This window comes from Colius striatus, chromosome 1, assembly GCF_028858725.1.
Source record: "Colius striatus isolate bColStr4 chromosome 1, bColStr4.1.hap1, whole genome shotgun sequence".
Lineage (NCBI taxonomy): Eukaryota > Metazoa > Chordata > Aves > Coliiformes > Coliidae > Colius > Colius striatus.
The window spans coordinates 132628598-132646947 of record NC_084759.1 but is presented as its reverse complement, the minus strand read 5'-3'; the positions used below and the strand labels follow the sequence as shown (position 1 = coordinate 132646947).

Genomic DNA, 18350 nt, shown 5'->3' with positions numbered 1-18350 from the left:
TTCTATTTTGTACTGGACTGACTAATAGAAGGTTCAGGGCCATGTGTCTGTTAGAGTGCCCCAACTATCAGTAACTCATCTGCTTGTGCAAAGGCAGAGGAAGGTGTACCATTTCACCTGCACACACTGCTATTCTATCTGACAGGATTACGCACTTGTGAGTTTACTATACCATTAACTATCCCGGGTCTCAGAAGTTCCCTACCCTTCCAAAGAGTGGGATCCCTGGTCTGTATTGAGAGTCCAGCAGGTCAAAGCTGATTTTGCTCATGATCGGTGTGATTCCACAGGAACCTGTTCCAGTCATCTCTATTCCTGAGAGAGAGCACAGTAAAGAGAGATTATTAATGAATAGCAGCATTTCTAGACATGTTACTCCCCCTTCCTCATCTTTGCCAGGCTCTCCTGTTACAACCTGCCATCACTTTGCCATCTGCATGATACATACCTGTGCCATCTTCTGTGATCTTGCCTTGTACCTCAATGCTCATCTCATATCCCCTGCGCTGGAGCTGAAATATCTTGGTCTTTACTACACCAGAAACACACCCGCGAGCATCTGCCTAAGCAGGGGATTGGAGATAAAATTGGAATTTGGTGAAGAAATTTCACTCCTTGTGGGATAAGAATAGATATGTCAAGCCCAACATGCTTAAATTCTGTTAATGAAATCCCAGTCTTATGTTCTAGGGTTGTCTCCAAGACCAGAGCTTGTTTATAGCCTGTTTCCTAGTCTTTCATCCAAACATTTTCTGTGTTCTGTGAGGTATTTGACATTCAGTTCTCTAAGGCATGCACTGGTTTCCTTGTTAACCCCCTCCTACCTTAGTTCCATATTTCTTCCCGTTCCTTCTATTGTCTTCACTCTTTTCCCTCTTGCCTTTGTCTTTTCCTCTGTTTTTGAGCAATATACAATACCACCGCTGCCTTTTCCCTTATCTTCTTTGCTCCTTGCTTTCTGCCCATCCCTCCCACAGTTACAAATTTATTTCACAGATTCTTTCCTCAGTCTGAGGATCAACATCAGGGGCTCACAACTGTTAAATGGAGATTTGTCACCAGTTTCAAGATCTCAGGTCAAGATCTCAGCTGTGGGGTTTTTTTCATCTGCTCCGCTTCCAGTTTTATGACTCACCTCTTAAGAATGCCTTTCTCTGAGAACATCTCGTTTTACCTGGACAGAGTGCTCTTTGATGTCCTATTCTCTCCCAGCAGCCACAGATCTGGCCTCCCTTAGACACTGCCCACTGCCGATAAGAAAGACCTGTACATTTTAATCTTGAGACTCACCTGTCTAGTGAATTCTTCACACACAGCTTCTGCTTCTTTTCCATAACAATTGGAAGCAGAATGGGAAAATTTCCGGCACACTTGGACATTCACCAAACCAGGAACAGGTTTCCCATAGGTGTACCTGTAGTGAAAAAAAAGCATTAAATGCTATATTAGATGATGAGATATACCACAGAGGCATGCTCAGACACATCTCCTGAAAGACCACTTCCTAATACTTCTACTTAAAGACTGATTAATCTAGTATTTTAATAATTCTAGTGATTACATTTCCATCATGAGATTTTTTTTATCGCATTAGACTGTTCTAGGTGGGAAGTCTCCACAGGAATGCAGAAAAAGATTGCCTGTAGAATACTGTCTCAGCCAGGAGTATCCTTGTATCAGTGAAGAAGTAGGAAAGCATCCAGGGGCTCAGGATGAGCAATTTGTGAGTTAAAAATGAGAACAATGGGTTTGCAACATCTGTTCAGAATTGTCAAAAAAGCTCTAACTGAAGAAATCTAAACGCAGAAAAAGAAAATGTGCATTAAACTCGGAGAGCTGCAGGCCGATTTGGCATTGTCTTTTAAGGCACATAGAAAAGATGTTTTACTTTGTTCAGGCCAGGTAACAGGCTCAGGGTTGGTAGAGAGGAACAAGCCTGTCCCAGGTGTCTGGGAAAAGTATTAAATGCCTTCCCTAGCTCTTCTTTTTTGGTCTTCAGCAGAAAGGATAAGTGAGAGAGATTTACTCCAGCTCTGTGACTCACAGACCACAGACGGACACTGGAAGCTCCTTGTCCTTAATAGTGATCATCTTGGGCAGCTTCACCAGGACCTCATACTTCGGCAGCACTAGATGGGAGAGAAAAAGTCTGATGTGAGAAGAGTGAAGGGGAGATATGTACTATACAGCAACCCAAATATAGAGCCAGGATTATTTTAAGATGAATCATCATGTCTCTGTGGTTTTTGGTACAGCTCTGCTACCCCTTCTCTAGGTTTTCTCACCTTCATCACTGTTTGGGTTTCGAGAGAACTAAGGAGGACTGTAACTCTTCCCTCGTTTGCAGCACATGCTTGTGCAATCCTATTGGCATTAGATAGCTGTGAAGATAACCTTAAATATGCCCATTCAGAAGGACATACCAGTTCTGTGTGCAGTGTTCTGTGGTTCACAATGCATAATTTGCATTGACTTGGAGCAGCCCATTCACCTCCTTGTTAATTTAGCACAAAAAAATGTCTTGATTTGTTGATTCTTTTGGCTATTTCTTACTGTTTGGAGATCCCAAGTTGCTGTTAGGCTCACTAATTTGTAGCACATTAAACTATCCTGCATGTCCAGACAGCTCTACTTAATCTAGCCACAGACTCTCAGGTCTATACTTTCAAGTGGATAAGGCAGCAAAAAAGACCAATATGAAGGATGGTAAGTAAAAGGCATATTTTGCTCCTGAGTATTAAGTTACATCCCTCTTCCCACATTGCATCCTGCAACCCTAAGCCTCTAACTACTGAAGCTTGGCCTGGAACTGAAGCATTTAAAGGCCTGCTTCCAAGTGATAATACCTGAGGTTTTTTCATAGCGCAAGGAAATACAAGCAGGGGAGGTGCACACCCAGACCCAGGAAATGGAAAGCAACCCTGGATTATACAGTTTAAACATAAGTTTGCCTCTAGGAAGGGTGGCAAAGCTCAATGTTTCAACCGCAGGGCACATTTCCTCAAAACACTGTAAGAGAATCAGCAACAGGGAAGATTCATGGGAGTAAGACTAAACAACAAATAAAAGAAAAATGAGTTTAGCATAAGGCTAATAGAGGAACATGCACCTTGGATTTTGGGAGTATTCGGAATGATCTTAGTAGGAGGCGGCACATCCCATCTGTCACCATGGCAGGCCAAAGCCTAGAACCTGGTTTGTGTCCAAATTATTCACTATGTTCATACCAGTCGTGCCTGACTGAGCCAAATAAGCCAGCTCCCATGGACTTCAGTGACAATCTTCTTTGGTTTGCACCATGAGAATTCCATAAACAGCAGGTTCCGATCAATGCGCTGGGTCATTTGAGCTCCATGTACAGCTGGGGAGACCCTGGGAGTGCAGAGCACAGGCCAAGCAGCCTCCTCAAACACACACAGCCTAGTCACTGTACATGTCTACAAACACCTGAGAAGTTTTATTGCAGAAATGAGGGTTAGAATGCTCCCTGGGGCAGCACATTTCTCCTTGTTCAGTTTCTACTATCAGATTGTAACATTCATGGAGGATTCATCAAACTGAAGTTTTCCACTAAACGTGCTTTGTAAGCTTTTTCAAAAACAAGGAGGAGGAAAAAGAAAGGATATTACAAGTGGAGAAACTGAACTAATGCAGATGACAAGAGAGGGAACAGAAGGTCACCAAAATAGTAATCTCTTACTCCATATGTAGTGCTACTTGCAACAAGCTGCAGGACAGAAAAGCCACTGAACCAAAGTCAGCTGCAATTGGTGCCACAAGCCATGCACAGGAAGCCTGTCAGACCCTGTAGTCCCAAGAGCACTATGAGCAAACACAATTTCAGACAGATTCCAGAGATACTGTAAAGTGAGCAACCACCTCTGATACTCAGCATCTTCTAGGTCAGCCCTTCTGAACTCCATTGCCTAGGTATTCGGTTTCTCCCTTCTCCATGCATTCCCAGGAAATCCCAGTTTGAGACGTCACAGTAAAAGGCATTTCCAGCAGTCCCACTTGCAGCCCATACCTCCTTTCCTTACCATATTCCTCCACACTGAAGGAGTGCTCCACATGGGATGAGAAGCTCTTCTGCACAACTATTTTGTAGGAGCCTTGCATGGGATCCGCGGTGAGGGGAAAGGAGAGCTGCGTAAGGCCAGTCTCTAGTTCCACTCCTTGCCACTGGTACACACGGTTCCTCTGGGGATCCTGCAATTGAGGATATTCAAGGTTTCAAAACAGTACAGGAGGCTCCCAGTGACAGAACAGTGGAGTGCCCAGTGTGTTTACATCCCATCTGGGAAATGTCTAGCTGCAATTACTTGATAATCTGTGAGAATTTACCTGTCAATTCTGCATAACTAGTATTCAAGAGGGGGGTCCTGGAGGTCCCTCTCAGCTCTATTTGCATACTTACAAATCAGGAAGCTATGAAAGAAACTGGCAAAGTAACAAGACAAACAGATGAACAGTAGGAGTAAGTGGAGCACAGGGAGAAAGAAGGGAAGTTTCAGTCTCCTTCACCTGCTATACAGCCTGCTAGAAGATTTTTTCCATGCTTTGAGTAGAGACTGAGTACCAGCACACAATCTGTTGAGAAATGAGACACCTGATCCAAAGCTTGTGGTGAGGTGGGGCAGTGGCAACAGAAACAGAAGAAAGTATGTCCCACATATGTGCATCCAGTGAGAGCTCTCTCTTCTTGTCTCTCCCTGTTCCAAATGCTGGAGCTGAAACCTCATTGCTACTACAGCTGAGTATTTTTCATTATGAACTGTCAATAGCTGTGCACCAAATTCATCAGCTCAATCCCAAATTTCTTGTAGAAGTCACTGAACAAGCACAGTCGTGCTGTGTAGTTTGATGCACCCTTTCCAGGCTCCTCAGCAGGATGGTTAATGTTTACAATCTTTCATCTTCTGACTGCGCTACAGCTTGGCTGTCACCAAAAGCCTATTTACTCTAGATACGTATGTGACTCAAGGTATGTGACTGTGTGCATTTTCTTCACTGAGATTTTATCTCAGGGCTTAGGGAAAAGGGGATGTAAATGAGTCCAGTTGGAGGTCACTGCTCAGGGAGGCGGAAGAGTGGGCTTTCTTCCCAGGAAACACCCCAGGGAGAAGGCACAGTCAATAAAATGCATCCAACGGCTTTGACAAAATCCTCTTCACTGTCACATTTAAGCCTTGCTGAAATGCTCACCACTTTTTGTGAGGGACACCACCAGGCTTCCTTGGAAGAGGAGTTCAAGAAAATATTTACAGCTGGGCTTGTAAAGTTGTAGCCTTTCTGTGATGAATTTATATGGAAGGCCTCAAAGTCAGTTTGTTTGGGTGTGGACAAGTGAGCATTTATTTCCTTAGCACTGCTGACTTTAAACTGTTACCTTCCTTCACTCCTGCCACCCCTTCTTTTGAGCCACTCTAGATTTTGTGCAGGCATGTAGTAAACTGCACTGGCAGATCCGATCTTGCTGAAAAAATATCCTAGAGAAAAATGGTGAATTTGCTGCAAGATGAGTTTTCCGATGTACAAGACTGCACCACAGATATCTGTGAGGACCAAACAAAGGGCAGTGCTGGACTGAGAAGGAACATTGAGGAAGGTGGGGATGGAGGAAAAGGCTAACATGAGCTGACTTAAACAACATGGACAAACATCATGTCTCATAGACTGGAGCAGGATGGCCTTCTTAGTCATTTAGAATGGAAGCCTTTCATGCTATTGACACAAACAAAAAAGCTTATGAAATTATTCAGCTAGTTAAGCAAAAGCATATGTGATTTCTGGAAGCAGTGGGTAGGATTTGTGTCTTCTTGCTCCTGTCACGAAATTTCTGTACTTAGTCAAGTATCATTTTGTTGAAAGGGAAGGAAGCTGTTCTACAAACCAATGGGACAGCGTCAGAAGAAGGTAGCTCTGAGACGCTCTCCTCCACCTGCTATCCCATACCACCCACTCTTACTCCTTTCTCTAAATATTCACAGATCGTCAGTGGCACACCAGCTCTGCAGCTCTGTTCTGGAAGTTTGCTGAGTGGGAGAGAGTGACAGTACTCTGACATGAGGGTAGAAAAGAGGAGTACAGCCAGTTTCTTGACCACCTTCTTCCTTCCTTGTTTTGACAACACCTCCAGCTCTATGGAGACAGCAACTCCAAGCAGAAAGGACCAATGACAGGACTGACTACATAGGACTCATAATCATAAAACCAACATTTGTGCCCACTAATTTCATCACTATTTGTACAGATATTGTGGCTTCAGGGTCCATTGCTGTGTCCTTCCCATCAGTTTTCCACTAGAAGATGTCCTAGATAATAATTGTAAATTCTGGTTTCTCAGCTGAAAAAGTTAGTACTTGAATTGAACAGCTGAACTTCAGTGACAGTTGAAAGTTAACAGGTAGGATGTTTCTGTTAAAAATTCAAAAAACAGACAAAAAGGACTTTTGGAAACACAGAGGACATCTACTTACATAACTTTGTTTTGTTAGTTTTGCTAGTTTGCTGGACACAGTTCTGGGGTTTCAACTACATTGGGCAGACAGAAATTCTTATTTCTTCTTGGGAAGAGGAGTAAGTCATTCTGATATGACTTCTAGGGAACTGTATGTTTTGTCCTACAGTACATTCCTCAATCAAAGAACTGTCATCAGAACTTATTTTGATGGCCAGCCTTCCTTTACACAAAGGAAAAAAGTCATACATGCATGATTTTTTCTGTCAGTCTGAAAACACCACTGCTGGAGACTACTACCTCTGTGCTTGCACATTCTGTTGAAATAATTGACGTATAGTTATCCACTCACCTGGACATAGGCAAATGGAAACTGTGGGGAAAGAGCAAAGGAAAATCAGCGTTAGAATCAATAGTCACATATGGATGGAAGTAATTTCCAGTTTTGGACTGAAGGGCAGAAGAACAACCTTCTAAGAAGTCCTTTGGATTCTTCCTTTTCTATACTTTCTATTTCATTAATTCTTGATGCTTAATGGGAATATCTTCTGTAATATTTTAGAGCCCCAACTTTTTGCCTTAACACAGTATGAAAATGTGATGAAATATGAGTTCTCAAACAATTTATTTGCATGAGGAACTGACTGCCAAATAAACTAAAAGATGGTATTACATGCCTGATCAGTTCCTTAAAACAAGTCCTTGCCATGCTGCTTTCTCTGCCTCAAAGCATGTGGCTGCAGCCACTGACAGAACCAACTGCACATCTGTCACTTGTCCAACTCAGAAGCTTGTCCCACCTGTTATTTCAGTAATGAGATCTGTGCCTACATGCTTAACCACATACATTTCTTTGTAAATCTGATTTTAAACACATATATCCTTTTGAAAAAGGAGACATGTTTCTCAGTCAATAGAGACAGGTGGAGTGTGTCCCAGGACAGAATATGGCATATGTCAAAGATGGTGTGAGTAAGAAAAGATCATATACTTTAAAGGCTGTCTTTAGCAGTGCTGGATGATGACAAGAGTGATGTTAATTGTGAAATAAGCCTCCTAGTTAACAACAAGGAATTATGGGTGTACCTTCTCATTCAGCGGGTAGAAATCTTTGTCCAGAGAGACGATCCGAAACAGAACTAAAGGGTGTAATGGAAAAGAAGGAAATTCCACCATTAAATTTGTAGCCATTACCAGGAGATGTCAATGTTTCAGTAATTTATAACTCAGACCCATTCTACTGATCAACAGGCTCTGAACTGAGATCTCTAAATTGTGGAAGCAATTACTTCAGACTCTTTCTTGCAGATGGTGAGAGGTAGTTAAATTTAGAAGGATAATCAGCTGAACGGAATCGTCCCTTGAGAATGCCTGTCCTGCTTTGCTGATTCAGATGCAGCCAAGGGAGGCTATGCTTTGAAGTCATCCCAGATTCATGCCTTTAGTTGAGTAGAATGAATCTGAGCCCATGCTTATATCTGGCTGAGATGCTGTGCCTGAAGGATAGAGAATAACACTGATGAAGGTACCAAACGCCCTAGATTTCAGCTAACAGAAATAAGATTTACTGAGTGCTTAAACTCCCCCCATGAAAATTTTAATAAAAGGATGAAGTCTCTGGGGAATGAAGCCCGTAAGATTTCCACTCTCAGAGTCAACACCAACCCAATTCCCCATACCTGTCTGTCCAGGCTTGTAGATGGGTTTGTCTGTCTGGATGAAGACCAAACTCTCAGAATTCTTGACTAGCACTGATTTGCGGCTTCTAAACTCCACCGTTGCTCCCTTCACTGTCACTGTGAGAAATGCCACTGATGTGCTATTGGATTTTGGAAGCTAAGGAAAATAAAGAGGATAGCTGCTTTACCAAGTCACCCTATTGCAGAAAGCCTTTGGAGGAGAAAGTTCCCTAGGTTCAAAAGTTCCCTAAAGACACTGAAGACTGAATGCTGGAAGCAAGAGAAAAAAAAATTATTTTCTGACATGAACTTGGAGAGCTTTTCTCTTCTGTTCCAAGATACTTTTTTTCAGGAATTGTTGCAATGATTGATCTTCTTCATTTCCTTGAATTTTTTCAAGCTTCTTTTTCCTCTCTTTCTAATATTGGAAGCATTTTCCCTTCCTTCATATATACATTTTCCTTAGAGAAATACTAAATCTCGTCTTGCTTTATCTTATGATTTAGCAAAATGGAAATCAACCTAGATACATTATTTAGAAGGTGGAACTAGTTGTTTACATTACTCAACATCCACCATTCTGCAGGAAACAATCATGAATAAGCTCCAGAAGAAGACAAATGACCTCACAGATCTCACTGATGTTAAACTATGCCCCAGCTTCTACAGTTCTCATTCCATTTTGCTATTTTTCCTCTGATGCTTACACAGACCAAACAAATAAGGGGTATATTCTGTCAAAGTTTTAGGATGACAAATCCCAAAAGAGTTCTCTAAGCTCTGCATGGATGGAAATATCATGTGGGACACAGAATTTCATAACAGTGGAAAATTATTCCTCATAAGGCTATCACAGTCAATTTTCCACAACAAATCCATTTTTAGTTTGATTTAGCTTTGCAGTCTCTGATTGCAATGTGTCTTATTTCTAACTTCTGGACAGTTTAGATCTACTATGTCATATCAGTAAACACAAGGGACCATCGCACAAGGATGAGATACTCACAGAGAAAGGAATGCAGGTGAACAGATCCTTCTCTGACACCACGTCATCAATCAAGCTCCTGTTTTCCCCTTGATACTCGAGTATGGCACTCAGCGTCACAGACTCGTTCAGGTGGGTCAGCTGAACACAGACCTTCTCAGTAGAACCAGTGTGTATCAGAAAGGGCAGTAGCACCATATACTGCCTAGGAAGATGAGGAAGCAAGAGTCAGAAGAATCAGAAATGTGAAACAGTTTTAAGGAGATCATATTAAGTGAAAGGAAATTAACAAATCAGCTTGCCTAATCCATTAATCTCTGTGAATTGCAGGGCATAAACACAGGAGCACTGATTTTATTTTGGGTTTACACATAGCAAACTGTCTAACTCATTAGCCTAAGAATGGGAACATTTGTAAAGTGGAAGGAACAATGTCTATACTAATACAGAATCCTATACAAAAGATTATTTGTTCATCTTCACTGCAGGAAGGATAGTGTGAAGGGTTCCATGTTGTTAATTGATTTTTCTATATCCCACAATCTCTTATTGAGACTCAAAGACATTAGCTAAAATAGTTGAAAATTCAGCAGTTTTAAAGTTGAAAAATGCACCCATTTGTTTGACTGCTCCTGTCTTTGCCTATCCAGGTTTCCAAATCCTTCTCATGCTGAGCAAAATGTGAGTGCTTGCAGTTTTGGTCCTTGTTAAGATGGGTACACAAAGGATTTCAGAGAGTTGTGTTTTATTGCAACACAAGTGCAAGTGTACTTGCATCTTCAAAGAGCTTTTGAAAAAGGCCCTTCACAAAAGACCATTAAACTAAGCCGCTGTACAATAACAAGGACCGTTTTACTAATTTTTTACTAATACACAAAACTATTAATTGTGATCTGGATTAATTGGTTAGATATTAATTGGTAGGAACCAGTGAAAATCTCTGGAATCTGTGTTTGGACCCCTTTTGTTCAGTACACTTCTAAATGATCCAGGAAGTACAATTTTCTGGAAATTGTCCAGAGTAAGAAATACCTAAAACTGACTTATGTATTTGTGGAAAACTTTTGTCATATGGTGAGATTGTGTAGCAAAAATGGCAAATGAACTGTTCTTAAAGTCAGTAGAGGAAAAAACAAAAAGAGACTGACAGTATATATATTGCCACGTATATGCTGTATCACTAAATGGGCTATTACCAGTCAGACATAAGCATCGTGAATCATTCTTGGAGAACTCTGATAAGTGATGGACTATAAGGAAGTGTTCAGAAGGGAATCATAAGGGCAAGAAGATCAGCTACTCCTGAGATGAAGATTATTAAAGATGTTCTGGGTAAATTCATTGCTCAGAAATGGCTAGAAAAAATAGTAGCATAGGTATAATCCCCTCTACTATAAGACTTTGATAGAAGGTCCAAAAGGCTACAGCAGATGGAAAACTCATTTCCATAGTACTTGCCTTACTCTTCTGCTCTGTCTTTCACCATCTGACTACCAATGCAGACAGAATACAGAGCCAATGTAGTCTTCTGGTTTTACATTGGACCACCTTTATGGGATCGATATTCCTTTTTCCCTGTGCACATTCAAGCTATCCAGATGCATCAGCAGGAGATTCCAGTTGGCAGGGTTTATTAATCATGGAACAAAACCTGTGGCCAGGACTGCTCATACCACTCTTCTATGAGCCTTCCACTAGGGAAGACTAAGGTGCTCCATCCCAGACAGTGTCAGCCCTGGGGAAAGAGATAGTTGGTCCCATCCAAAGCCTGGCCTCTGAGATTTTGTGAAGTCCTAAAGCTATTGTCGAGGCAACGGACCCAAGCAATACCTCCATTTCCCTCACCACCAGGCAAAGGGATAAAACATCCTGAGAAGCCAGATGGCAACTCTGGTCAGTCTGTGCTGCTACAGAAGCAGGAAAAGGAGGGAACTCCAGTCACTCAGGGAGTGACTTGCAGCTTGTGACTATCAGCTTTCTCCAGTGCTCTCCTTCCTTCACAGCCTCCTCACCACAGCTTCACCCCATGCCTGCTTTCACTAATCTCATTTACCCTGTCAATGGCACTGGCAATCCGACTGTAACATCCAGTCTACCAAAGGGACAGCATGACCTAGTTTGTCGGGAATTTGGCCTCATTCCTCTTCCTGTCCACTGTTCTGCTAAATTTTGGCCAAAGCACAGAACTTTCCCCTACACTAGTTTCCCTGCTTTTGAAAAAAGGATAAGAAATGCAGTGTTTATAGACCTCTCTTTAGCTGCTCTGGGATGTGTTGGTGATATGAATTAAAATACTATGAGAGCTTTAAGTAACCTGGGTCACAAAGCCCATGTATAGACATTCCAGGACAAGAAGTATCTGAACTGTCTCCCTGCATGCAACAAACTGTTCTGACAACTGAGTGACTCTGTCAGAAGCAGGCATCAAAAAGGAAGGATAGGAGACCCTAGAGAAAGTGGCTGAAGCAAAGATGATGAGTTTGTCTATACAGAGGAGGTAAAAGGGTAGGTTAAGATGGACTAATGTCTCTCTATGACTCTCAGCTACTTCCTAGAACAAACATCCAACCAAAGATGGCAATGAGTTTCATCAGCTCTATCAGTCCAAATGCACACCTGCCAATCCAAGTGCCACCGTAACCTTTCTAATACATTTCAGTGTATTCCCAAGCATGTACACTGGATTGTAAAACAGCCTGCATGCACAGCCACATACCAGAGTAGGAGAACAATACCACCTGTTGGATCCTTACAGTACACACCCAGAGCAAGAAAATCTTACTTTCAGCATCTTACAGAATCATTACATTTTTGGTTGCAAGGGACCTTTGGATGTCTCAAGACAAACTTCTCTCCTGGAATAGGACTGTTGCAAAAGACTCCATAGATGCAGTTTCCACCATCTCAATGAGTCACTTGTTCACATGCTGCACTAACTTGCTAAGTTTTGTCTGATATATAGTCTGAATTTAATTGTGTCCTGTGCAGTTGGCCACATCTAGAACTGCTGCTACTGCTCAAAGAGCCTATCTCCCTACTTCCACAGAGCAAGTCTTGACTGGAAAGTTAATTTTATCTTCATTTGAAGGGCAGCTTCTCTTCTGTTTTACCCAGCATCACTTAAAACCAAATCCTTATACTACCTAGCATTTTACTGCTTGGGCTTCACTGCCTCCCTACTGGGCTCCTATCTTTGTTCTGTGTGCCCCAACTAAAACTCTCTCTCCTCCATCTTTCTCGGTCCTTCCTTCTTCTCCTTTCCTAAAATGATGCTCAGATCAGGGACAAAGAGCAAGAAGGAGAGGTCTGAGCACTATGGAATCATTCCTTTTTCCCCTGACCATGGGCAGGGACAAATTAAGGTTACTTAATTACATCCATTTGCTGTAGGGACATCAGAGAGCTCTGCCTGACTCCAAAACAGACTTGGCTGCCTGATCTGCCCCAGAAGCATCCAAACAGGGCAGAGGAAGGAGAAACAGTGTGAGTCAAAGATTCTTCAGCCTGAGCTGGTCACTACTTCATCTCTGACCAAACACTACTGCTGCCTCTTCTGCCACAGCTGCTAGCACTGCTGTAATGCTTGTGTGCATGAGGTGAGCATTACCAGCCCTACATTGGTGAGAAATGTGCTTCTGTCTGCATGGCAAGAGGCAACAGGATGTGACTCAGCCAGGGGCCAAAGAGGGAAGCTGCTCCTATCCAGACTCAAGGCTCAGGAACAACCCTCTCTGGTAGGCAAGGCTTAGGTGGGCATACCAGGCTCCAGCCAGCCCATGCCATCCTGGGCTGCCCCTCTCCTCACAGCCCTCAGCAGAGTGGGTGCTCCAGCCATGCTGCTTGTCTGTAAAGCCCCATGGTGGATGCCTCAGGGGAGGGTGCAAACGCGAGGCTCTCTGCCCAAGGAAGAGAATCTAGGTCACAGATCCCCTTTGGGAACAAGTACATTTGACGCTGCCAAGGGAAACAAAGTGGCTTGAAAGAAACAAGAGAAAGGAGAGAAAAATGGATTGAAAGCAACAAGAGACCAGGGATTGGAACAGGAAAGGCAAGTACATGTATTCTGGCATCATGTCCACAAAACCCCAAGTATGTGAAGGTTTCTAGGTGGGAATATACTTAGACAAAGATGTTTTAAGGATCCATGGCTGGACTAGGAGGCAGATGCAGGGGAGGAATGTGGGCACTGCCATAGCAGAGGGAGTTGGGGGGCAGGGGCAGGGCTGGCAAACCAAGGGATTGCAGGGTGGGAGTGGGAAGCACTGGCAGAGATGTGCAGGAAACTCGGGGCTTGGCTAGTAGTGGGATGAAGGGTTGGAGTGGAAGGAATTGCTACAGCTCTTTGAGAGACAGGAAGAAATGGAAGGAGAAAAGAAGCACTAAAACCTCCCTTCCCCCTCTGCATGTGTAGCTTACGGTTTTGTGGTGGAAGAGGTGTTTCCAGGAAGGATGAAGAGGAGGAGGAGGAAGATGTTTGGTTTGCTGGGCAGCCTGTCCTTCCCCATGGTGCAGGTCGTGGTGAGTCAAGCAGATATCCAGCCTGGTCCACTGCTCTTTTTCTTCTGCACCTTGTAATTCCCCTCCACTCTCTGCTGGGTTAGCCTCTTTATAACTGCTCTGTGTAAACAGCCCAGGGGCTGGAGGAGATAAGGGCTGGGGGCCAGGACTCATCCGGAAACAGGGAGAGGCAGTAAGGAGGAGCTGGAACAGAGGGACAGCATTTGGCCAGAGACTTTCTGAGTGGGGGAAGGGTATTTATTGGGTAGTGCTTATATCAGAAATCTTTGAATTATTCATATTCTGCATTCTTTAATTCATCAGAAATCCACAGCAGTGGGGAAATGAACTATGCTCAACACAGAGTAATATTCCCTATGGGCAGCATCCAATCACAACAGATTTATAGGCATTTTAAGAAAGAAAGGAAACCCACAGACAGAAGTCTTGCCCACAATATGTTTACAGAATACAGTAGTAGTTTGCTGACACAGTTGCTAACAGAACTGCTATGGATTAGGCTATTAATCATTCAGGAATATAACCCAAGATGAGGTGGGGTATTGGTCTAGATATGGAAACAAGTTCTGTTTCCACTGTACATATACATAAATATTACCCAATGCTATTGGGAAACATTCTTTGCTCCCCATGACAGTGATTATCTTCTGTCATTCAGTGTCGCCTGGAGCGCAGCTGTTCCAGGAGGTTCCTCCTTCTTTGCCAGATTCAGATCTGTGGTGCTGTGCGTCATATTTGTAACAAAAGTCACGCAGAAATAGTGCTGCTCACTTGACTCAGTCTTCTACAAACCTCTGGTTGTAAAAGCTTGTCCAGAAGTTGAATCTACTGGGAAAAAAAGTTTGCTAAACTCCAGCAGGTTGTTGAACCTACGAGCACTCCGTGAGAAGCCTAATTAGGTGGGGTGTTACACCAGTCAATGGAAAACTGCAAAACTGCCACTGTAGGACTGTCAGCATGCCCTCCAATGTCTGTGCAGAGAAAGGACTCGTAACACTCTTCATAGAGATTCATGACTCCTGTGAATATCTCTGTTGTGTACAAAGAATCCAGCAGAGAAAATGTTTCAGCATAAAATACCTTGAATGTCTGTGTGAAGCCACATTAATGGTAGAGGTTCTCTGTTCTGTGAAAGCTTATGAGATCACAATGGCACAGGCAGCCCTATTTGCTCTTTGCCTGAAGATTAATTAAGCTTTGTAAAAGAGTAAATGTAAGACTGAACGCTACAGTGTGTCTTGACTCTGACATAGTAGCCAGAAAACGACAGGAAAAAGCAATGCATAGGACCAGGAGAAATGTCCGGGGATGAAAGGAAGTATAAAAATAGTGTTAAAAAAATCAGGCACAGCTTCTTGTGGAATAAATTTTAACACCTTTTATAAACCACAAAAATTAGGAAAACAGTTGGGAGGCAGCCAGTGTCTGCTGGGGGCAAGTGTTATATACACATCATGTGCTGAAGGAATGAACACATATTTACACAAACCCAAATATTTAGGACATTATCAACTAGTAATGGAAATACTGGTAAAAAAGTGGTTGTATAACTACCAAGTAATAGAAACCATACAAATCTTTCTCCAGGAATGCCCTCTATTGTCTCTCCTCTCACTCCTGTCTTCTACTTCCCCAATAAATAACTCAGGCAAAATAGCAGTTTTCAAAGCAATAGTGTCCCAGACATTTACTGGAAAACATGAGTCATCCCAAGTTGCTTGTTGTCATTCAGACTGATGTAAACTGAAACCAAAAAGAAATCCAAATGGACACATTCAAAATAAGCTTTAAGGATGAGCATGTAAAACTAAAATTCATAGATCTACAGGGCCATCAAGACCGGCAATTCATGGAGAGTTTATTAACTATCATCTCCTTACTTTCCCTAATCACTGGTTCCTCTCTCACAAATCTCTGAACAAGTGACCTGAACTCATATGTAGCTTCAAAGCTTTTAGGTGCTTTTTCAGACCTGAAGGAGAGATTGTGTCTGAAAGACTGGCTACTTCTTCCAGCAACACTAGCTGGTCTAATAAAAGGTATCACTGCTGAAGAAGGTATGCAACATCTTTGCCATATATAATGTTGACTTTAGTGCACTGGAAGTCACGATATTGACCATAGGAAAGACGTTGCCTCTTACGATAATATTTCATACTTCATGTCAGAGGTCACTGTGCAGCTAGCAGATGAAGAGACAACCTGTACGTACCTAGTAACTTCAGTGACTAATCCCCATGTTAAGCTCATGAAAAATGTAAGGGAATCATTGTACCTAACAGGTGTTCACAAAGAAATGAAATTAGTCCACATCAAACTAACTTGTTGATATAGCCCAAAAGCCTAAACTTCTTATAACCCTCCAAGCAGAGTGGATTTCAGTTCTAAATGATAGCAATTAATTTTGGTTAATCAACAACTTGAATGAAGGGACATAGTATACCTTCTGCAAGTATGCTGATGATACCAAACTGGGAGGGCTGTCTGATTCCCCAGAAAGCCGTACTACCATTCAGAAGGATCTCGACTGGCTTGAGAGTTGGGCAGAGAGGAACCTCATGAGGTTCAAGAAGGACAAGTGCAGAGTCCTGCATCTGGGAAGGAACAACCCCATGCACCAGTACAGGCTGGCGATTGACCTGCTGGTGAGCAGCTCCACAGAGAGAAACCTGGGAGTCATGATTGATAATAAACTAACCATGAGCCAACAATGTGCCCTCATTACCAAGAAAACCAATGACATTGTCGGATACATCAAGAAGAGTGTGGCCAGCAGGTGGAGGGAGGTTCTCCTCCCCCTCTATTCTGCCCTGGTGAGACCTCGTCTGGAGTCCTGTGTCCAATTCTGGGCTCCCCAGCTCAAGAGGGACAGGGAACTTCTGGATAGAGTCCAGCACAAGGCCACCAAGGTGATCAGGAGATTGGAACATCTTCCTTATGAGGAAAGGCTGCAGGAACTGGGGCTGTTTAGTCTGGAGATGAGGACACTGAGGAGGGACCTCATTAATATTTATATATAAATGGTGGATGTCAGGAGGTTAGGACATCCCTTTTTCCTATTGTATCTAGTGACAGGACAAGGGGTAATGGAATGAAACTGAAACACAAAAAGTTCCATTTAAACACAAGGAAAAACTATTTTAATGTGAGGATGACAGAGCACTGACACAGGCTACCCAGGGAGGGTGTGGAGTCTTCTCTGGAGGTCTTCAAAACCCTCCTGGACATGTTCCTGTGTGACCTGATCTAGGTGGTCCTGTTTCTGAAGGAGGTTTGGACTAGATGATCTCTAAAGGTCCCTTCCAACTCCTACCATTCTATGATTCTATGATTAATCCTGCATGAAAATGAATGATTACATATGTTTACTCTCATTTTTAAAGGTGTTCCATCATGTAGGTGTTCCATAGAAGGTTTTGAAACTTATTTATTTCCAATGTTAAATTAAGACTAAAACATTATTCTAAAATGTTATTTTGTTTCAAAGAATATTTTTGAAAATTAGTTTATTTCTAGATAATTCTCAGTGAGGTTACAGTGATATACTGGTAAATTACATGTGCTGAAACATTGGATTTATTTTCCAGGTATTATTGTATTGAGATGGAGCAAGACATCAGGTCAGTAAGAAATGGATGCCATGAGAGCACTTGTACATTGCCTGAATGTATCAGTATGACTATATTTTTAAAATTTTCTGGAACATTTTGTTCTCCACAATATTTCCTTAGGTACCTTGTTCTGCAAAGTTCCCTATAAGTCACAAGGGGTTCACTGCATTTCCTAACAAAGATGACAGGAAAATGTGAAGTGTCTTACATCTCCAAGTTTATGACCACTACAGGAAACTTTTAACCATGAAAATAAATTATTGAGCTGTGCAGTTTTTAATCAGCTTAACCCAGTCCTGGTATATTTTCCTCTTCAGATTTTGTTGTCCAGATATGTAGATAACTACCAATTGTCCAGTAACAGAGTGACTCACTTGTCTCTGCAATTGAGGAAGAAAAGGTGCCTGTTGAGTGGGTGAAAAAAACCTTTAGTACTACCACAACATTATTATGTGCAGGAATCTTTGTCTGCTCCAACAATCTCAAGCAATTTTGGAACCACTGTTGCCAAAAGTAAGTAATCCCAAGAAAGACACCTGCTTCTTCACTGTGTTCCTGTTCTGCCTCCTCAAGTACTGTAGCATAATGCTCAGCACTCAAAGCCAAAGCAAAGTAACAAACTGAACTTCAGCTTTTGGATTTCAAGAAGAGACACGTGTTAAAACAAAAAACTGGAGGAAACAGTTCTTGGCAACACTGAAATCATGCTTAAGGTGGTAATTCGCTTTAACATAAGAACTGCTGGTGGAATCTGTCAGCTCTAGTAAAAGAATTCTCTCTTCTAGTACCTACGTCAAGCTTTGCATGGGGATGGGTGAGAAAACAGTGACTGTAAAACCTGAGACATATATTAACAGCTTTGGTTAACAAAATCATGTTAGCTATTCAGTTAATGGCTAACAAAAAATCTGTCAGGAGGAAAAGAAAAAATAATTCAGTGTTTTTATTTTAAAGGGAATCCAAACAATGCTATGAGATTTCCAAACCTATGTATCTGAAGCAAGGAAAGCCGAAGGAATTTTCTTCAGATGATAAAAAGTAATTACAGTAAAAAGGACTTGTGTAAATTAATAGGAGTAACAGCAATACCCGGAGAG

General features: G+C 42.2%; 1 protein-coding gene across 2 annotated transcripts in view; it reads right to left on the bottom strand.

Annotated features, from left to right (window-relative positions):
* Positions 1-13772, bottom strand: part of LOC104558537 (alpha-2-macroglobulin-like) — a 38170-nt gene extending 24398 nt beyond the window's left edge. The window contains exons 1-10 of one of the 2 annotated variants that reach the window (XM_062007706.1): positions 13541-13772; positions 9146-9329; positions 8140-8296; positions 7547-7599; positions 6813-6833; positions 4041-4209; positions 2045-2129; positions 1291-1414; positions 449-563; positions 206-315 (exon numbers count right to left, since the gene is read on the bottom strand). In XM_062007706.1, the coding sequence (XP_061863690.1) occupies positions 206-315; positions 449-563; positions 1291-1414; positions 2045-2129; positions 4041-4209; positions 6813-6833; positions 7547-7599; positions 8140-8296; positions 9146-9329; positions 13541-13629 (1107 nt within the window). In that variant the 5' untranslated portion in view covers positions 13630-13772. The remainder of the gene's footprint in view (positions 1-205; positions 316-448; positions 564-1290; positions 1415-2044; positions 2130-4040; positions 4210-6812; positions 6834-7546; positions 7600-8139; positions 8297-9145; positions 9330-13540) is intronic. The other variant, XM_062007701.1, reaches the window with a different exon arrangement.
* Positions 13773-18350: the final 4578 nt, after the last annotated feature.